General features: G+C 42.2%; 1 protein-coding gene across 2 annotated transcripts in view; it reads left to right on the forward strand.

Moving 5' to 3' along the window:
* PAK2 (p21 (RAC1) activated kinase 2) overlaps positions 1–6,432 on the forward strand; it is a 120,230-nt gene extending 113,798 nt beyond the window's left edge. For both annotated transcript variants that reach the window (XM_073576573.1, XM_073576571.1), the window contains exon 15: positions 2,623–6,432. In XM_073576573.1, coding sequence (XP_073432674.1) covers positions 2,623–2,709 — 87 coding nt within the window. In that variant the 3' untranslated portion in view covers positions 2,710–6,432. The remainder of the gene's footprint in view (positions 1–2,622) is intronic.
* Positions 6,433–16,184: the final 9,752 nt, after the last annotated feature.

Consider the following 16,184-nt stretch of genomic DNA (forward strand, 5'->3'; position numbering starts at 1 on the left):
GTTTGGAAAATGATGTCACTTGTTGATGGTTTCTGTTTTGGCACCTCAGGGGCTCTGCCAATGTGACATGGCACCCTCAAACCATTCCAGAAAAATCTGAACTCCAAAATGGCGCTTCTTCCCTTCTGAGCTTTGCACTGTGCCTCAAAATAGTTTTCAACCACATATGGGGTATCTGTGTATGCATAAGAAACTGCACAAATACCGTATTTTTCTGACCATAAGACGCACTTTTTTCCCCCCAAATTTTGGGGGAAAGTGGGGGGTGCGTCTTATGGTCGCAATACACGGTACTAACCTTCTGGCTGGTGGCAGCGGGCGGCGCTCTGCGGTGCGGTGGTGGCAGCGGGCTGTGCTCCGGTGCAGGGGCAGCGGCTCCACCGGCATTTCTTCGCAGCCCGGGGGCCCCCGCACAGCCCTTGCTGGCCGCCGCCATGTTGCGGTGGCCTCCGGGAGCATGGACGCCGGGAAGATGGCCTCCGGCCCGGGGACGGCGTATGCGCGGCTTAAGATCTCGTCCCGAGATCTCGGGGGACGAGATTCAAATCTCTGCAACGAGATCTCGTCCCCTGAGATCTCGGGACGAGATCTTGAGCCGCGCATGCGCCATCCCCGGGCCGGCGGCCATCTTCCCGGCGTCCATGCTCCCGGAGGCCACCGCAACATGGCGGCGGCCAGCTGTGTGGGGGCCCCCGGGCTGCGAAGAAATGCCGGCGGAGCCGCGGCCCCTGCACCAGAGCACAGCCCGCTGCCACCACCGCACCGCAGAGCGCCGCCCGCTGCCACCAGCGTAGAGCACAGCTGCCCCAGCACAGCTGCCCCTGCCCCAGCACAGCTGCCCCTGCCCCAGCACAGCTGCCCCTGCCCCAGCACAGCTGCCACAGCACAACCAACCTGCCCCAGCACAGAGCCGCCACCGCATGAGCCTGGACCACTGAGTGACCCCTGTGACTACTTCTCCACCTGTGCCGGATCCCTTCCCAGGTAAGCTGAATTCGGACTGTAAGACGGACCCCCATTTGACACATTATTTTTTTTCCCCCTATTTTCCTTCTGAAAATTGGGGTGCGTCTTATAGTCCGAAAAATACGGTAATTCAAAAAGTCAAATGGTACTCCTTACGTCCGAGCCCTGCCAGGCTCCCAAACAGTAGTTTTCCCCCACATATGTGGGAAATGTTATTTATTTGCTATTTTGTGTTGCGTATCTCTGGATTACGGGCATAAAAATTAAGTTTGAAAATTGCAAAATTTTTACCAAATTTCCATTTATTTTTTTTTCCACAAATAAATGCAAGTCATACCAAATAAATGTTACTACTGTCATGAAGTACAATGTCATGAGAAAACATTCTCCGAATCACTGGGATATTTTGAAGTGTTCCTGAGCTATAACCTATAACCTCATAAAATGACGCTGGTCAGAATTGTAAAATTTGGCCTGGTCATGAAGGTGGAAACAGGCCTTGGGGGGTGATGAGGTTAATGTTTAAAGGGAACCTGTCACTAGGAAAAAATGCCATTAACCTGCAGATATGAGGTTAGTATGCAGGTTAATAGCGTTACTGACCTGCCCGGCACCCCTACTTGCCCAAATACTTTATTCCCCCTGGCAGCATTCAGGTTTCAGTCACGGGGGCGGCACTGGCGCAGGTTCCGTCCCCGCTCTGAGGATAGAGAGCTGTGAATGCGCCCCTGGCACTGATTTGCATTGGGACAGACTGTCAGTCAGGCCGGGGGGCGGTTACAGCTGCCGCACTCTATACTCCGAGCGGTCACTGAACCAGCACCGATGCCGCCCCTGTGACTGAAACCTAATTGCTGCCTGCGGGTATAATAATTTTCTTACCACAGCATTCGGGAAAATGCAGGTGTCAGGCTGGTTAATAGTGTGTGTTTTCTTGTGGCGGGATCCCTTTAAGAGAAGCTTGAAATTTTATTAAACAACTTGATGCTTGACTGGTTTTGAAAATCGAAATGCTGTCCAAAAATGGATGAAAATGTCCCTGCATCTTAGTTTTTCATTATCCTTTTTTTTTTTCTTTTTTTTTTTTTTCTTACAAGAAAAGCACTAAATGCGGCCTCCATGTCACCCTGATATTTGGGATTAGATAATAAGTACACAACACAGTAATTCTGATAATCAATCTTGGGCTGTTTTCACACACAGTTTTTGCTTCGTGTTTTCTGCAGAAAATAAACTGTATATTCCAGAACCAGCAAAATCCGTGAGACTTCAGAGATCTCCTACACTTGGTATTATTTCCTGACTGAATGTGAGATCTCCTGGATGTTGATCCTTTTCAGTGTTTTTGCATTTTTTTCTTTCACCAATAGAAAGCAATGAGAATGCTGCAAAAAATGCATTATGCAGGCATTGCTGTCTTTTTACTGAATAAACCTTAACATATACTGTAGACAAACCTGCGTTTTGAATGCAGCTTTTTTTTTTTTTTCTTTAACGCCAAAAAAGCAGGTTTTCGCAACAGAACAAAAAACGCTGCGAGTGATGTGAACATAGCCGTAGTGTTACTGAGAAAATAAGATGTCAAAATTCAATATTTTTTCTTTCTCTGAGCTTGGATACACTTTAATAATTTTTTTTCTTTTCTTTTTTTTACAGCACCCATTCTTGAAACTTGCGAAACCACTGTCCAGCCTGACTCCTCTCATCCTGGCTGCAAAAGAAGCAATGAAAGGCAACCGTTAACATCCAGTGAAGACCCTCCTCCAGTACGCCCTCGGCCCTGTTAACCCTCCTAACATTTTACAAGTGCCACTCCTCCTCTGCTCATCGGCAACTGAGACAATAATCGACAAATAACCGGACCAGAGATTGGCGCTCTCTTCTTGTCGTTGCAGTGAACATACTAAGTGTGAGAGAGGACGTGGCATCCCCGATGCTGTGTGCGTCTTCCTTCCTGAAAGAAGGATTAAACAGTTTGTGGCCATTTCAGGTTCCGCTCTTTTTCGGATTCCGACTGCATTGTGGGAATAACTTTCTATGTCTCTGCCCTCTGAAGATGCCTGCTCTTGTTTTCTGGCCTTTTCTTGATACTTGAATAACTCTCATGCCAGTGCCAGAGCTTTTATCTCTTGCTGGCTTCTTTTTATTCCATTCACTGCCCTTGTGCCTGGGACTCACCGCTGTCTTGTGCTTGGGCAGCGTGAATGCGTTGCTTCCATACAGCGGCGTCCTGAGAAATTCATTGACACTCCCGACCACCGCTGTTCAGGTCTTTGATGTGTAAGGCATATCACTGGTGGGGAAGGGAATTGAGACAGTCTTAACTAATACTTATGTCATTGATTTTTGCAGTAGGGTAGGGGCTGAGGAAGTGAGGACTGTCCTTGCTTAGGCCGTGCTATGTCGAGAGCAAAATGATTGTCACAACAGTGGCGGCCTCTTTTCTCTCTTTTTTTTTTTTTTTTGTTATTAATATGGACACTTTTTGTAATCTCCAAGTGCTCTTAACATAACACACAAAGAAACATCATCTGATTTTATTTTTTAAATGCCTTTTGTAATGTCACATTAAGGGAAGTTGTGCCAAAGTTACAACCATTTTCTATGCAGGAATTTTTTTTTTCGTATACTCCATTTGATACATTTTTAATGTTCTTTCAAAAATACTGTAAGAATGAACAACATGAAGTGCCTATGAGTAAGTATTCTATGTTAGGCAAGTAAGATCCCCCAGAGCATCAGAGTATTTTCTGGAATGGAGCTTTCGCTCTCAGTTAAAAGTTAGTGTTCTCTTTCCTTCCCCCTACAGAAATCGGGGAGTAATTATAGTACTCCAGTTTCTTCTAAAACTTGCCTTGAAGTATAGCTTGTGCCAAAAGTCCAAAAACCTCAGTGAAACTACAAGTGAGATACGGTCCTACTTTTAAAGAAGTTGCCAGATGTCCGAAACCTTTCATTCTGTTGTAACCCATTGGACAAAAGGGAATTGTAACATCGTGACACACGACGCATTGTGTGTCCCTGCATTGCTTTTCTCGTCCCACCTTTTCAGGCAGGAAGTCGAAGCTGGGTCATGGACATTATATTGAAATGTAGCTGAACCTGCCAACACGGCGCAAAGACAGGACCTCATTCTCCTATTCTGAAAAAGTTGTGTAATATGTGCCTTTAATGTTGGCAAACAGCCTAGTATCTACAGTTTCCTCTCATATGCTCAAAACATATCAACTGCTGGGGTTTATTATTCCAGACCAGTTTTTAGATTATCATATGTGGCCTTGTGCTGCTGCAGCCTCGGGAATGATCTATATACGACTCGTATGTTAGTTTTGACTTTCAAAGCCCATTACTCTGCATCGGTGCTGCTGGCAAGAAACGTTTTCATAGCGAAGCACTGTAATATCGCAGAAAGCACAGTCGTTACTTTTGTTCAACTAATAATAGTATTTAGTCCAAGGTGTTGATAAAGCCGTAAACGAACCCAGAGAGTAGTGAGATTTTGGAGTCCCCTGTGGCTAGTTGGTGTAGGACGATGCCACCGCTGAGAGTTCAGTTCCTCAGCTTGATCCTGTTTTTACCTTAGTTCTTCCAAGACTGAATGCAGTGTGTTCTCTGAGTGTAGCACCTGGTACATTTCTAAATCTGGTATTTGATAAATGTCTGTTCAATTAAAGGGGATATTCGGGTACTTGGGGTTTAGGCACCTTTTTTATTTTTCACAAACAGGCAGATAGTTACTACGTTGGTACCTACCTGCCTTTTGTGCACGGCACTGTTAATCGCTGGGACAGAGCGGTCACAGATCACATTTGCTGAGGGTTCAGCTGTCTGTAGGGTGGCATTTTCTTTCCCGCTCTGCTGACAGGACGAGACTTTGTCTTTCTGATTGACAGCCAGATTCCTGCTGCCTAGCTGAGGGAGCAAACTGCCAATCAGAATGACGTCGTAAGTCACACCCTGTCGACAGAGCAGGGTGGAAAAGAAGCCAATGTGGCATGTAGGTAGCATCTACCTGTCTATTGGTGCCTAAGCACATTTTTGGTTTTTCACAAAGTTCCGTTTATGCCCTTCAATGTGTGTCGGGATATCCCAAATTCCCCATGGCTGCAGATAATGGGGAGTGGGATAGTCCAGATGAGCAAACAAAATTTCAGAACCCTGGTCTGGTGTCCATATCTGAAATCCATGGCCTTGGTTAGTAGGCCTCTTCAGATGCCATGCGTTTGCAAATGTGCCAAGGATTTCTGCGTTCAAGTGGTAGTCATGGAAGTTTGGATTTACCTGGTCCACCTACTGGTCCATCCAACTTGTATGTTGGATCGGCATCCTACAAATCTTTTTACTCTACTCTAGGATCAGGCTGTTGGATTTCAGTATGCCCAGTACTTTCGCTCCCAGACATGATCTGAGGGCCGAAGTGACTGATTATGGCTTATTCACCTCTCCCCATTCAGAACGCATTAACCCTTGTCCACACTGAAATGGAGGTGCTTGGGCGTCTTTGTGAGGAATAACTTCCAGCCAGTTTCTGTAGTTATTTCCCTACCCCCCCCCCCCCCTCTGCGCAAGAGAGCTCATATAAAGCCAATGTTCTTGATTCCCTACAGGGCTCAGTGGTGGGAGCAGTCTGTCCTGTCCATATTGATGTGACATCGGCAGCAGCAGTCTGTGATTACTGCTTAGTATAGAAGTTGCCGCATTTGACGAATCCATACTGTCTGAGTTGTGTGAAGATGGCTGTAATATTTCAACCATAGATAATGCTTAGAAATGCATGTACATAGCGAGGATCTAGAGGTTGAATACGTGAATGTCGTGTCCTTTTGAGTTTTTGTCGGCGATTGCAATAACAGAACGTTAGGGCATTTTTAATGATTTCTTTGCATTGACAATACCTTGGTTCCTTATTAACATTTGAGACTTGAAGGGAGACCTGCATTTCACAAAATACGCACAGGGTTTCGAAAAAGTGTTTTACAAAGCGTAATATTTTTCCTTGAAGACCCAGATACAAAAGAACCATGCGAAAGTCTGGCATCTTCAGGAACCAGCATCTCTAACTGCGAACATTCACGGCACTCTGAAGTGGGACGTCGCAACTTCTCCTAAACCAAGAAAGACTTTGAGATTCGTAAAGGTCACAGACTATGGGAATGTCTTTCTGGTTACTTTATTGAAGTTGCTCGGTTCCTCGTCATGAGACTCGTAAAATGTCTCATATTTGGAAGAGTATGGTCTCCGTTCATAATAAATCCAAGATACTTGCCTTTCTGTCTTATGGTTCTTCTTCTCCCTGAAGATTTTGCATGCAGATGTTACATATTTTTGTGGTTCCATTCTCTGCAGTACTTCCTTTTCCTGTCTTGTTTAATTTATCCCATCTTTTTATTTAATTACGGCAATAACTACTGAATCATTTGTGTGCGTCAACTTTGCTTGGAATAAACGTTTTGTTTTATTTTAGAAGTATCCATCCCAATTATTGCTGTTGCTTTATAATTGCATAGTGTTTGTGCACGTTGTATACTCTGGAGCGATCGACCTTTTATTTTTTTTTTTCCAGTGTAAGAGTAACATTAACAAGATTAAGTTCTTGAATATTACACACTATGCACCTATAACATTAAAACAACCTGCCTAATATTGTAAAGGTCCCACCCCCTCCACTGTGCTGAAAATGGCTCTCTGTAATGGCGTTGCCCATGTAGTTTCCAGCCCCATCTGCCACTGTCATTGCGTCCAAGCCAAAGCTAGGATTCATCGCTGAAGAGGAAAGACCTCCATTGTCACTTTGTTCTGCACCCTAATGGCCTTAGAGAGCGGAAGAATGAAGTGAATGGGATCACCTTCACGAGGGAGCATCACAACGGTCCTACTACTGACATTATAATGTCGGGTGCCATAATGTGCGGTTACCAGAACCCTCTAGTCTGCTTTCCAGGTGTGCTAATAGCTCGATGTTACATTAATTTGGTAATGGAAGAAAGTCACACAGTAATTTCTCCAGTGTTTCCCAGGAGACCTTTTTCAACATGGAAATGCCAGGAAACATATTGCTTGTGCTACTGTGAGCAGCTACATGGCCTTAAAGTGCTATCCTGGCCTGCAGCATCTCCATCTGAATAGTCATTGGTTGGCAATTGCACAGGCAGCTGATAGCAGTTGATCTTGATGATTTGTGTGCCTTCAGTGTGGCATAACATTCTTCTTCATGGCGCTCATACATGATGCTGAATGAATCCAGGTGCCGTGAAATTTTGTTACTAGTTTTTCATAATTTGCACGTCATTAGCGATTCTATGGACCCTGTGGTTTCCATAATTCCACAACTTCCAATCTTGTGCAGTGTAGATATAATGGGGCCAATTTATTGATGCTATTTTTTTTTTTAGATTAGCCTGTTCCCCCTGTAACTTGGCCCACCTTTAGGGTCTACTCTAAGTTTGCACCATCTCTTAGCTGCAACATATACCATAACTCGGCTCACTGTTATGCCCCCGTCACACACAGCGAGATCGCTACTGAGTCACAAGTTTTGTGACGCAACAGCGATCTCCCCAGTGAGATCGCTATGTGTGACACTGACCAGCGACTGCCCCCCTGCCGGTTATCGTTGATCGTCCTGGAATAGCCAGGAATTTTTTTGATCGCTGGTCTCCCGCTGGCCAGCACGCATCGTTGCGTGTGACAGGTGGGAGACCAGTGATCAGCCCGCTAGTAACTAAGGTAAATGCAGGGTTTCTAAGCATCGGGCAGTGCTTAGAAACCCGATGTGTACCTTAGTTACCAGCGCGCTGATGTAGGGAGCTGGTAGAATCATAGAATCGTAGAGTTGGAAGGGACCTCCTGGGCCATTTGGTCCAACTCCCTGCTCAAGGCAGGATTCGCTAAATCATCCCAGTCAGATGTCTGTCCAGCCTCTGTTTGAAGACTTCCATTGAAGGAGAACTCACCACTTCTCGTGGCAGCCTGTTCCACTCATTGATCACTCTAACTGTCAAAAAGTTTTTTCTAATATCTAATCTGTGTCTCCTCCCATTCAGTTTCATCCCATTGCTTCTAGTCTTTCCTTGTGCAAATGAGAATAAAGTTGATCCTTCTACAATGTGACAGCCCTTTAGATATTTGTAGACAGCTATTAAGTCTCCTCTCGGTCTTCTCTTTTGCAAACTAAACATTCCCAAATCCTGCAACCTTTCCTCATAAGACAGGGTTTGCAGACCGGCCACCATTCTGGTCGCTCTTTTCTGAACTTGCTCCAGTTTGTTGATGTCTTTTTTAAAATGTTCCCAAAACTGGACACAATATTCCAGATGAGGTCTGACCAAAGAGGAGTAGAGGGAAATAATGACTTCACGTGATCTAGACTGTATGCTTCTGTTAATACATCCTAGAATTGCATTTGCCTTTTTTGCTGCTGCATCACACTGTTGACTCATATTCAGTTTGTGATCTATTAGTATACCCAAGTCTTTTTCACATGTGCGGTCACTTAGCCCTATTCCTCCCATTCTATATATGCTTTTTTCATTTTTATTGCCCAGATGTAGTACTTTGCATTTCTCCCTGTTAAAAACCATTCTATTAGTTGCTGCCCACTTCTCCAGTTTATTTAAATCTTTTTGAATCCTCTCTCTCTCTTCTCTAGTATTAGCTATCCCTCCTAGCTTTGTGTCATCAGCAAATTTAATCAGTTTACCCTCAATTCCTTCATCTAAATCATTGATAAAGATGTTGAACAATACAGGGCCCAGGACAGAGCCCTGTGGTACCCCACTTGAGACATTCTTCCAACTGGATGTGCAGCCATTTACGACCACTCTTTGGGTCCGATCACTAAGCCAGTTATGAATCCACCTAACAGTTGCCTTGTCCATTCCATACTTAGTCATTTTTTCAATAAGGATTGTATGAGAGACTTTGTCAAATGCTTTGCTGAAGTCAAGATATACTATATCTACAGCATTTCCTTGATCCACCCAATCAGTGATACCGTCATAGAAGGAAATTAAGTTAGTCTGACATGACTTATTAGTTACAAACCCATGCTGACTCTGTTTAATCACTTCATTCTTATCCAGGTATTGACATACATGTTTAATAACTTGTTCAAAGATCTTTCCTGGTATAGAAGTCAGACTCACCGGCCTATAGTTGCCTGGGTCCACCTTCTTCCCTTTTTTGAAGATAGGAACAACATTTGCACTTCTCCAGTCTTCTGGCACTTCTCCTATTCTCCAAGAATTTTCAAAGATTATGGAGAGGGGTTCAAAAATTTCTTCTGCTATCTCCTTCAGTACTCTGGGGTGTAATTCATCTGGACCTGGAGACTTGAATTCATTTAGGTTAGCTAAGTGTTTCCTCACTATCTTTCTGTTTATAGATATCCTGAATTCTTCTATTCCCTTAATAGGACAGTGAATAACAGTTGATGTTACATTTCCTTTCTGAGAGAAAACAGATGCAAAATAGGAATTTAAAAGTTCAGCCTTCTCAACATCCTGTCTTACCATTTCATCATTTTCATCCTGTAAAAATCCTATAGCATCTTTGACTTTTCTATTACTTTTGACATATCCCCAAAATCCTTTATTATTGCTTTTCACATCTCTTGCAAGCCTCAATTCATTTTCAGCTTTAGTAATCTGATTTGTGCCCTGCAGGTTCTGCAGACAGCATTATATTCTTCTTTAGATATGCCTCCCTCTTTCCATTTTATAAACCTTTTTTTCTTCCTTTTTAGCATGTGCTTAAGTTCTGTGTTCATCCATCCTGGTTTCCTTAAATGCTTCCTATTCTTCCCTCTTTTCGGAATTGTTAACAACTGTGCTTTGAGAATTTCATTTTTCAAGATTTCCCATCCTTCCTGGACATTTTTGTCTTTAAGGATATCCAGCCATTGGATCCCTCCAATTCTCTTTCTGAATCCCTTAAAATCTGCCTTTCTGAAATCTAAGCTTGACGTCTGAGTCTTCACAGGTCTTCCGCCTCTAGTTATCCAAAATTCTAAAATAGCATGGTCGCTACCTCCTAGGGTCCCAGCCACTTTTACCTCCTCAACCATTTCCTCCCTGTTTATAAGGATTAGATCCAAGGTAGCAGTTCCCCTTGTTTTCTCCCTTACCTTTTGGAAGATAAAGTTGTCAGCAAGAGAGGATAAGAATTTCCTTGACCTGTTAGTTTTGCCTGAGAGAGATTCCCAACAAATGTCTGGATAGTTGAAATCTCCCATGACAACTATGTCATATTTTTTGGAGAACTTGGCCATTTGATGCATAAAGAGTTCATCCATATCTTCAGCTTGCACAGGCGGCCTGTAGTAAATGCCTACAATGGTGTCCTTTCCATTGTTCTGTCCTTGTATTCTTACCCAAACAGTTTCCACAGAACTCCCAGTCTCTGAAGCTTCAATCTCTGTGCAGATATACGCGTTTCTAACATACAATGCAACACCTCCTCCTCGTTTATCAAGTCTGTTTCTTGCAAATAAGTTGTATCCTTCTAGTCTTGTATTCCAATCATGTGTATTGTCACACCAAGTTTCAGTGATTCCAATGACATCATATTTCTTTTCCTGTGTTAGTAGTTCCAATTCTCCTTGTTTGTTGCCCATGCTTTGTGCATTAGTATAGAAACACTTTAGTTTGTGATTGGTTTCTCTTTCTCCAATATTTTTATTAATTAGATTCTTTCGTCTTTGTTCTTTCTTTCCACTTCTAATAGAGTTCTCAATAGCATTTGTCAGGTGTATGGCTTTTTCTGGTCTTTTGCTTCCCTTCCCATGTTGTTCTAGTTTAAAGCTCTCCTTACAAGTGTAGCAAGGCAACTTCCAAATACACGCTTTCCAGTCTTCGTAAGGTGCACACCATCTCTAGCAAGTAGTCCATCGTATAAGTAGTTCACTCCGTGATCCAGAAATCCAAATCGTTGCTGACGGCACCATCGACGTAGCCAGTTGTTCACCTGCAGAATCTTATTCCACCTCCTTGTTCCATGGCCATCCACTGGGAGGATGGAAGAGAAGACCACCTGCGCTCCCAGTTCTTTCACTTTCTTACCCAAGTCTTCATAGTCTCTGCAGATGGTTTCCAGGTCGTTTCTTGCAGTGTCATTTGTCCCCACATGTAGTAGCAGGAATGGGTAGTCATCTGTAGGTCTGAAGAGTCCTGATATCCTGTCAGACACATCTTTAATTTTTGCACCTGGAAGACAGCACATTTCTCTTGAAGTTATATCTGGTCTGCAGATAGCGGCCTCTGTTCCTCTCAATAGGGAATCCCCCATGACCACCACTCTCCGTTTCTTCTTCACAACATTTTTCTTTCTCCATCCAGGAGGACTCTGAGGGCGTACAAGGTTGCTGTTTGTTGGCAAAGTCTTATCCTGATGTATTTCTTCATCGTTTTCCTGCGTGAGAGCCTGTACTGGTTTCTGAGCAGTATGGGTGCTGACTGCCTCCTGATCCTCCTGCTTCTCTGGGTCACATGTCTCCATTCCTCTGTTTCTTCAGGTGCACTTCGAATTTCTTCTCTTTCTGTAACATGAAGAGATAATTCTGCTCTGTCCAAGAACTCTTCACCTTCCTTAATGATCTTCAACGTAGCTAACCTCTCTTCGAGATTTTGCAACTTTTCCTCCAACAGGGACACAAGCTTGCATTTGTGGCATGTGAAGTTTGGCTTTTCCACTGGTAAATCTGTGAACATGTAGCAAGAAATGCAGCTCACCAAATGGCTCCTGGCCTCTTCCATCTTGAGATTTCTTAAAGACGACGAAAGATGAGCCAAGGTTTTTGGTAACCAAGGTACCCATTGGGTTTCTAAGTGACGCACGCCCCTTAGAAACCTGATGTGTACCTTAGTTACCAGCTCCCTGCATCAGCGCGCTGGTAACTAACGTGCACAGCGACGCCGGGCGCTCGGCGTTACTGGTGCTGATCGCTGGTGAAGCTGCCTGTTTGACAGCTCACCAGCGATCATGTAGCGACTCACCAGCGATCCTGACAAATTGATATAGCTGTCGGGATCGCTGGTGAGTCGCTGTGTGTGACGGGGCCCTTAGTGTCTTGAGGACACTCTGTTTGCATGGACATCCTCTCTGGATCCATCCAAAGCATAAAGTGCAGCAATGCAGAGACCATCCCATAAGACTTACCTTATTTTATCCATGATGGAATAAACATTCGCAAATAATGCAGGATTCATGGAACTGGCCTTCACTTTTGGCAGTGTATGCCTAAGTTTCTATATGTTAGCTTTTGTACTCTAATTTGCGTCACATTGTGGAGTAACTTTGCTGGACGGCATCACCACTTACACCACATTGAGAAATATACAGATTTTGGTAGCAATTTAAGCCAGATGTTTTGCAGACAGAACTTGGTAAATGATCAATCTCTAAGACGTGAGAGGAAATGTGAGCTGTAGATTTATATTAGTAAGTACACCCACAACTAGCCTTGGCAGCATTAATACAACTGTGGTGGTCAGAAGGTGGAAAAAACAGGCTATAATAAGTCTATTCAGCATTTTGTCACATATACTGTGTTACCTATACACACAGGGCCTGATTCATCAAAAGGATTTTACCAGATTTCTGTCATAGGTTTAAAAGTTGTCTTTTGATATTTTGATAAGCTTCACTAAAATGGGTGTAGCATGGGAGGGACGAGCATAGCAAGGCCCACCTGATTTAAATTCATCAAGAGTAGTGAAGTCACTTATGCCAGAAATGTGACTCCAGTTCCTAACTGGAGTCACATTTCTGGCAAATTGCATGCCTGTGATGTGCCGAATTCTTTAAGTGATGAGTGCACATCTTACTCCTGTAATGTGAACATGTTTGTGTTTTCTAAAGATCTCGCTGAACCAGAGCATACTGTACTTTTCCAATAGGAGAGCCATCATTGTAACAATTTGCGAAATGCCTTTCCTCCTAATTATTCCATGTTCAACTGTGGATGATATTAATTTAAAATAGAGCTGTGGAGACCCCTTAAAGGTACAAAACGGGGAATTGAGTTGCGAGGAGCATAGTGTATAAAAATTGCCCAAATGCTTTGCCGACTAGAACTGTGCAATTTAAATCCTGTGTCCCTGGAGATTCATGTCGAGGGTTTCCATGATAAAGGAACTGCATGCATTACAACACCAAGCGTCAGGCCAAGCACCGGATGGAGTGGTGTAAGGCAACTAATAAACTGGAGCAGAAAAAATATGTTCTCAAGTCTGGTGAATCGTACGTCTCTATTTGACATATAAACCTATAAAAAAACAAGTGCACTGAAGGCCAATGTGTAAACTTTTATTAAGTCCCACGATCGCATATAAATTATATATTACAAAACTAGTGTCTCAGGAGGAAAAAAGCCTCAAGCGCCTATGGAGTATTGGCTGTATAGAAGGTACAACACAAGTACAGTCAGTCATGTGGGACAGAACAGTGACGAAATATCCCTTAAATATTGAATGACAATGATTTTAGGGGTAGCACACAGAGAGGACCACATTATTGGGAACATCTACATTCATCTATGCACTGAGCAGTTTGCTCTTAATACAGTATGTACCTTGCTGCATATCGGGCAATATCTATGACTAGTGATCCAATTTACCTGACAATATCTGTGACCGACTATTTATATTGATTATATTTGTTATATATATATGTATATATTATATAGCAAATCTCTGGCAAAAATTAAGAGACTATTTTCAAATTTTCAGTTTCTCTGATTTTTCTCTTTATAGGTATATTTTTGAGTAAAATGTAAATTGTTCTTTTAGTCTATAAACTTCCGACAACATGTCTCTGAATTTCCAAGCAATAAATTTTTCATTTTTTTCTGACAAAGAAAAATGGTCAAAATTTAAAAAAAAAAACCCAGTGTTTTCAGAACCTCAAATAATGCAAAGAAAACAAGTTCATAATCATTTAGAAACAACAATACTAATGTTTTAACTCAGGAAGAGTTCAGAAATCAATATTTTGTGGACTAACCATGATTGTTAATCACAGCTTTCATGCGTCTTGGCTGCTTTCCACCAGTCTTTCACACTGCTTTTGGGTGACCTTATGCCTCTCCTGGTACAAAAATTTAATCAGTTCTTTGTTTGATGGCTTACTCAAAGAGGAGATCCCAAAAGGAAAAAAAAAAAAACACCTGGTTCCCGCGCTGCTATAATTCAACCCTCAAATGGAGGAAATCCAGTCGATTCTAGGAGTAGGTTCCAATATCAATGCTTTATTTCATGGTACATACAAAGACAACACGTTTCGAGGTCCATTCCAAGACCTCTTCCTCAGGTCGGATGTACAAGGATGAAGACAAATCAAAGGATGACGGTTTATATCATATCGGGGATAATTACCCCGCTGCTCACAAAGAGGAAGCTGTGGGGTGGAGTAACCAAATGCAAATACATAAACATTTCATTACAAAACGAACCAATATTAAAAGACACAATAACTTATTCCCCATAAATCACAAATTGGACTAGATTAAAAAGAAAAAACAAAAACATTTTTTTTTTTTAATTTTTAAAGAAAAAAAAAAAACTTCTCTTACCAGAATCAAACCTATAAGGTTGTGGGGCTAAAAGTCTGTATGTGGACTGAAATCCTCCACTTTATCTAGTAGTGCTATAGGCACACTATTATATTGGACTAAAAAGAGCCATCTATTTAAGATAAAAAGTGAACATTATATACACAGAAAACCAAGACCGTGAATAACCAGACTGGTTTTCCACTTACAGTACTAACATAAGAGGTCAGGAAACCTTTTCAGAGTGACAGAAAAATAAACGCATCTGAGAAGAAATTTCACTCGAAGATATCGCACACCTCATTGAGGCCATTTGGATTTATGGTATTCAACCTATAAATCCAGTATATTTCTCTTCTACAGAAAGCCTGGAATCTGTTAGGGTACTAGAATCAACCCGGTCAATAGGTAAAAACCGCAAACCCGAAAAATCCCGTCCATGCATGATAGCGCAGTGTCTGGACAGGCCGTGCTTCGTAAAGCCTTTTTTGACATTGTGACGATGTGCATTAATTCTCTTTCTTAATGTCTGTGTTGTCTGCCCTATATACTGCTTATTGCAGCTGCACTGTATCAAATAAATGACAAAGTCCGACTCGCAGGACAACCTTTCACGTATGGGAAAGGATTCATTGGTGGAGGTAGAGCTGAAAGAGGGCACATTATGAGTGATGCCTTTACAACAATGGCATTTCAGTTTCCCACACCGAAACACTCCAACATTACTAGCTATTCTAATATTCACAGAGAGATTCAGGGTTTTTTCCTTCAAACGACTGGGGGCTAATATATTTCTGATCGTGGTAGCCCTCCTATAGGTGACCCTGGGGTTCTCAGGCAAGAACTTCCCCAAAACAGGATCACTGCGGAGGATGTGCCAATTCCTCCTTAATATATTTTTCATTTGTTTGTGGCACTTATTAAATGTAGCTAAAAAATTAAACGAGAAGTCCCCATCCTCTCGGCTCTTTGTAAGCACCGTTTCCTGATTACACTCAGTCTGTACATGTCTGTTGGAATTTTCAATAAGTTTTTTTGGATAGTTTTCTGCATAAAACCTTTTTTTTAAAAAAATCAGCCTGCTCCAAATAATCTTTCTCCTCAGTACAATTCCTCCTAATTCTCTTAAACTGATTTACTGGTATATTGAAAACCCATTTAAAATAATGCCCGCTTTCAAAATGTAAAAAATGATTAGCGTCCACCTTCTTAAACGTCTTAGTGTGAATACTGCAGGATTCAATTAATAAATTTAAATCCAAAAAATCAATGGCAGCATCACTAAAATGTGGAGTAAAATTAAAACCCCATTTGTTAGAATTAAGATGATCAATAAAAAAAAACCAAGGTTATTGTGCCGATTATCCCAAATTAAAATCAGATCATCAATAAAGCGCTTATAAAAAATGATCTCGTTTTTAAAAACAGAATTCTCTATAAAAATGTTCTCAAAACGTCCCATAACGAGATTAGCAATGGTTGGTGCTACTTTAGATCCCATAGCCACACCCGTTAATTGATGATAAAAAGCGCCCAAGAAGGTAAAGAAATTATTTTTCATGATTAATGAAATACCCTTATATATAAAAGTTCTTTGGGGGGCCGAAAGCCGATCATCAGATTCCAAATAAAATAGTAAACAAGATAGAGCTACATCCTGCTGGATATCTGA

Source organism: Dendrobates tinctorius, unplaced genomic scaffold (genome assembly GCF_039654945.1).
Source record: "Dendrobates tinctorius isolate UK_male_01 unplaced genomic scaffold, ASM3965494v1 ptg000049l, whole genome shotgun sequence".
NCBI lineage: Eukaryota > Metazoa > Chordata > Amphibia > Anura > Dendrobatidae > Dendrobates > Dendrobates tinctorius.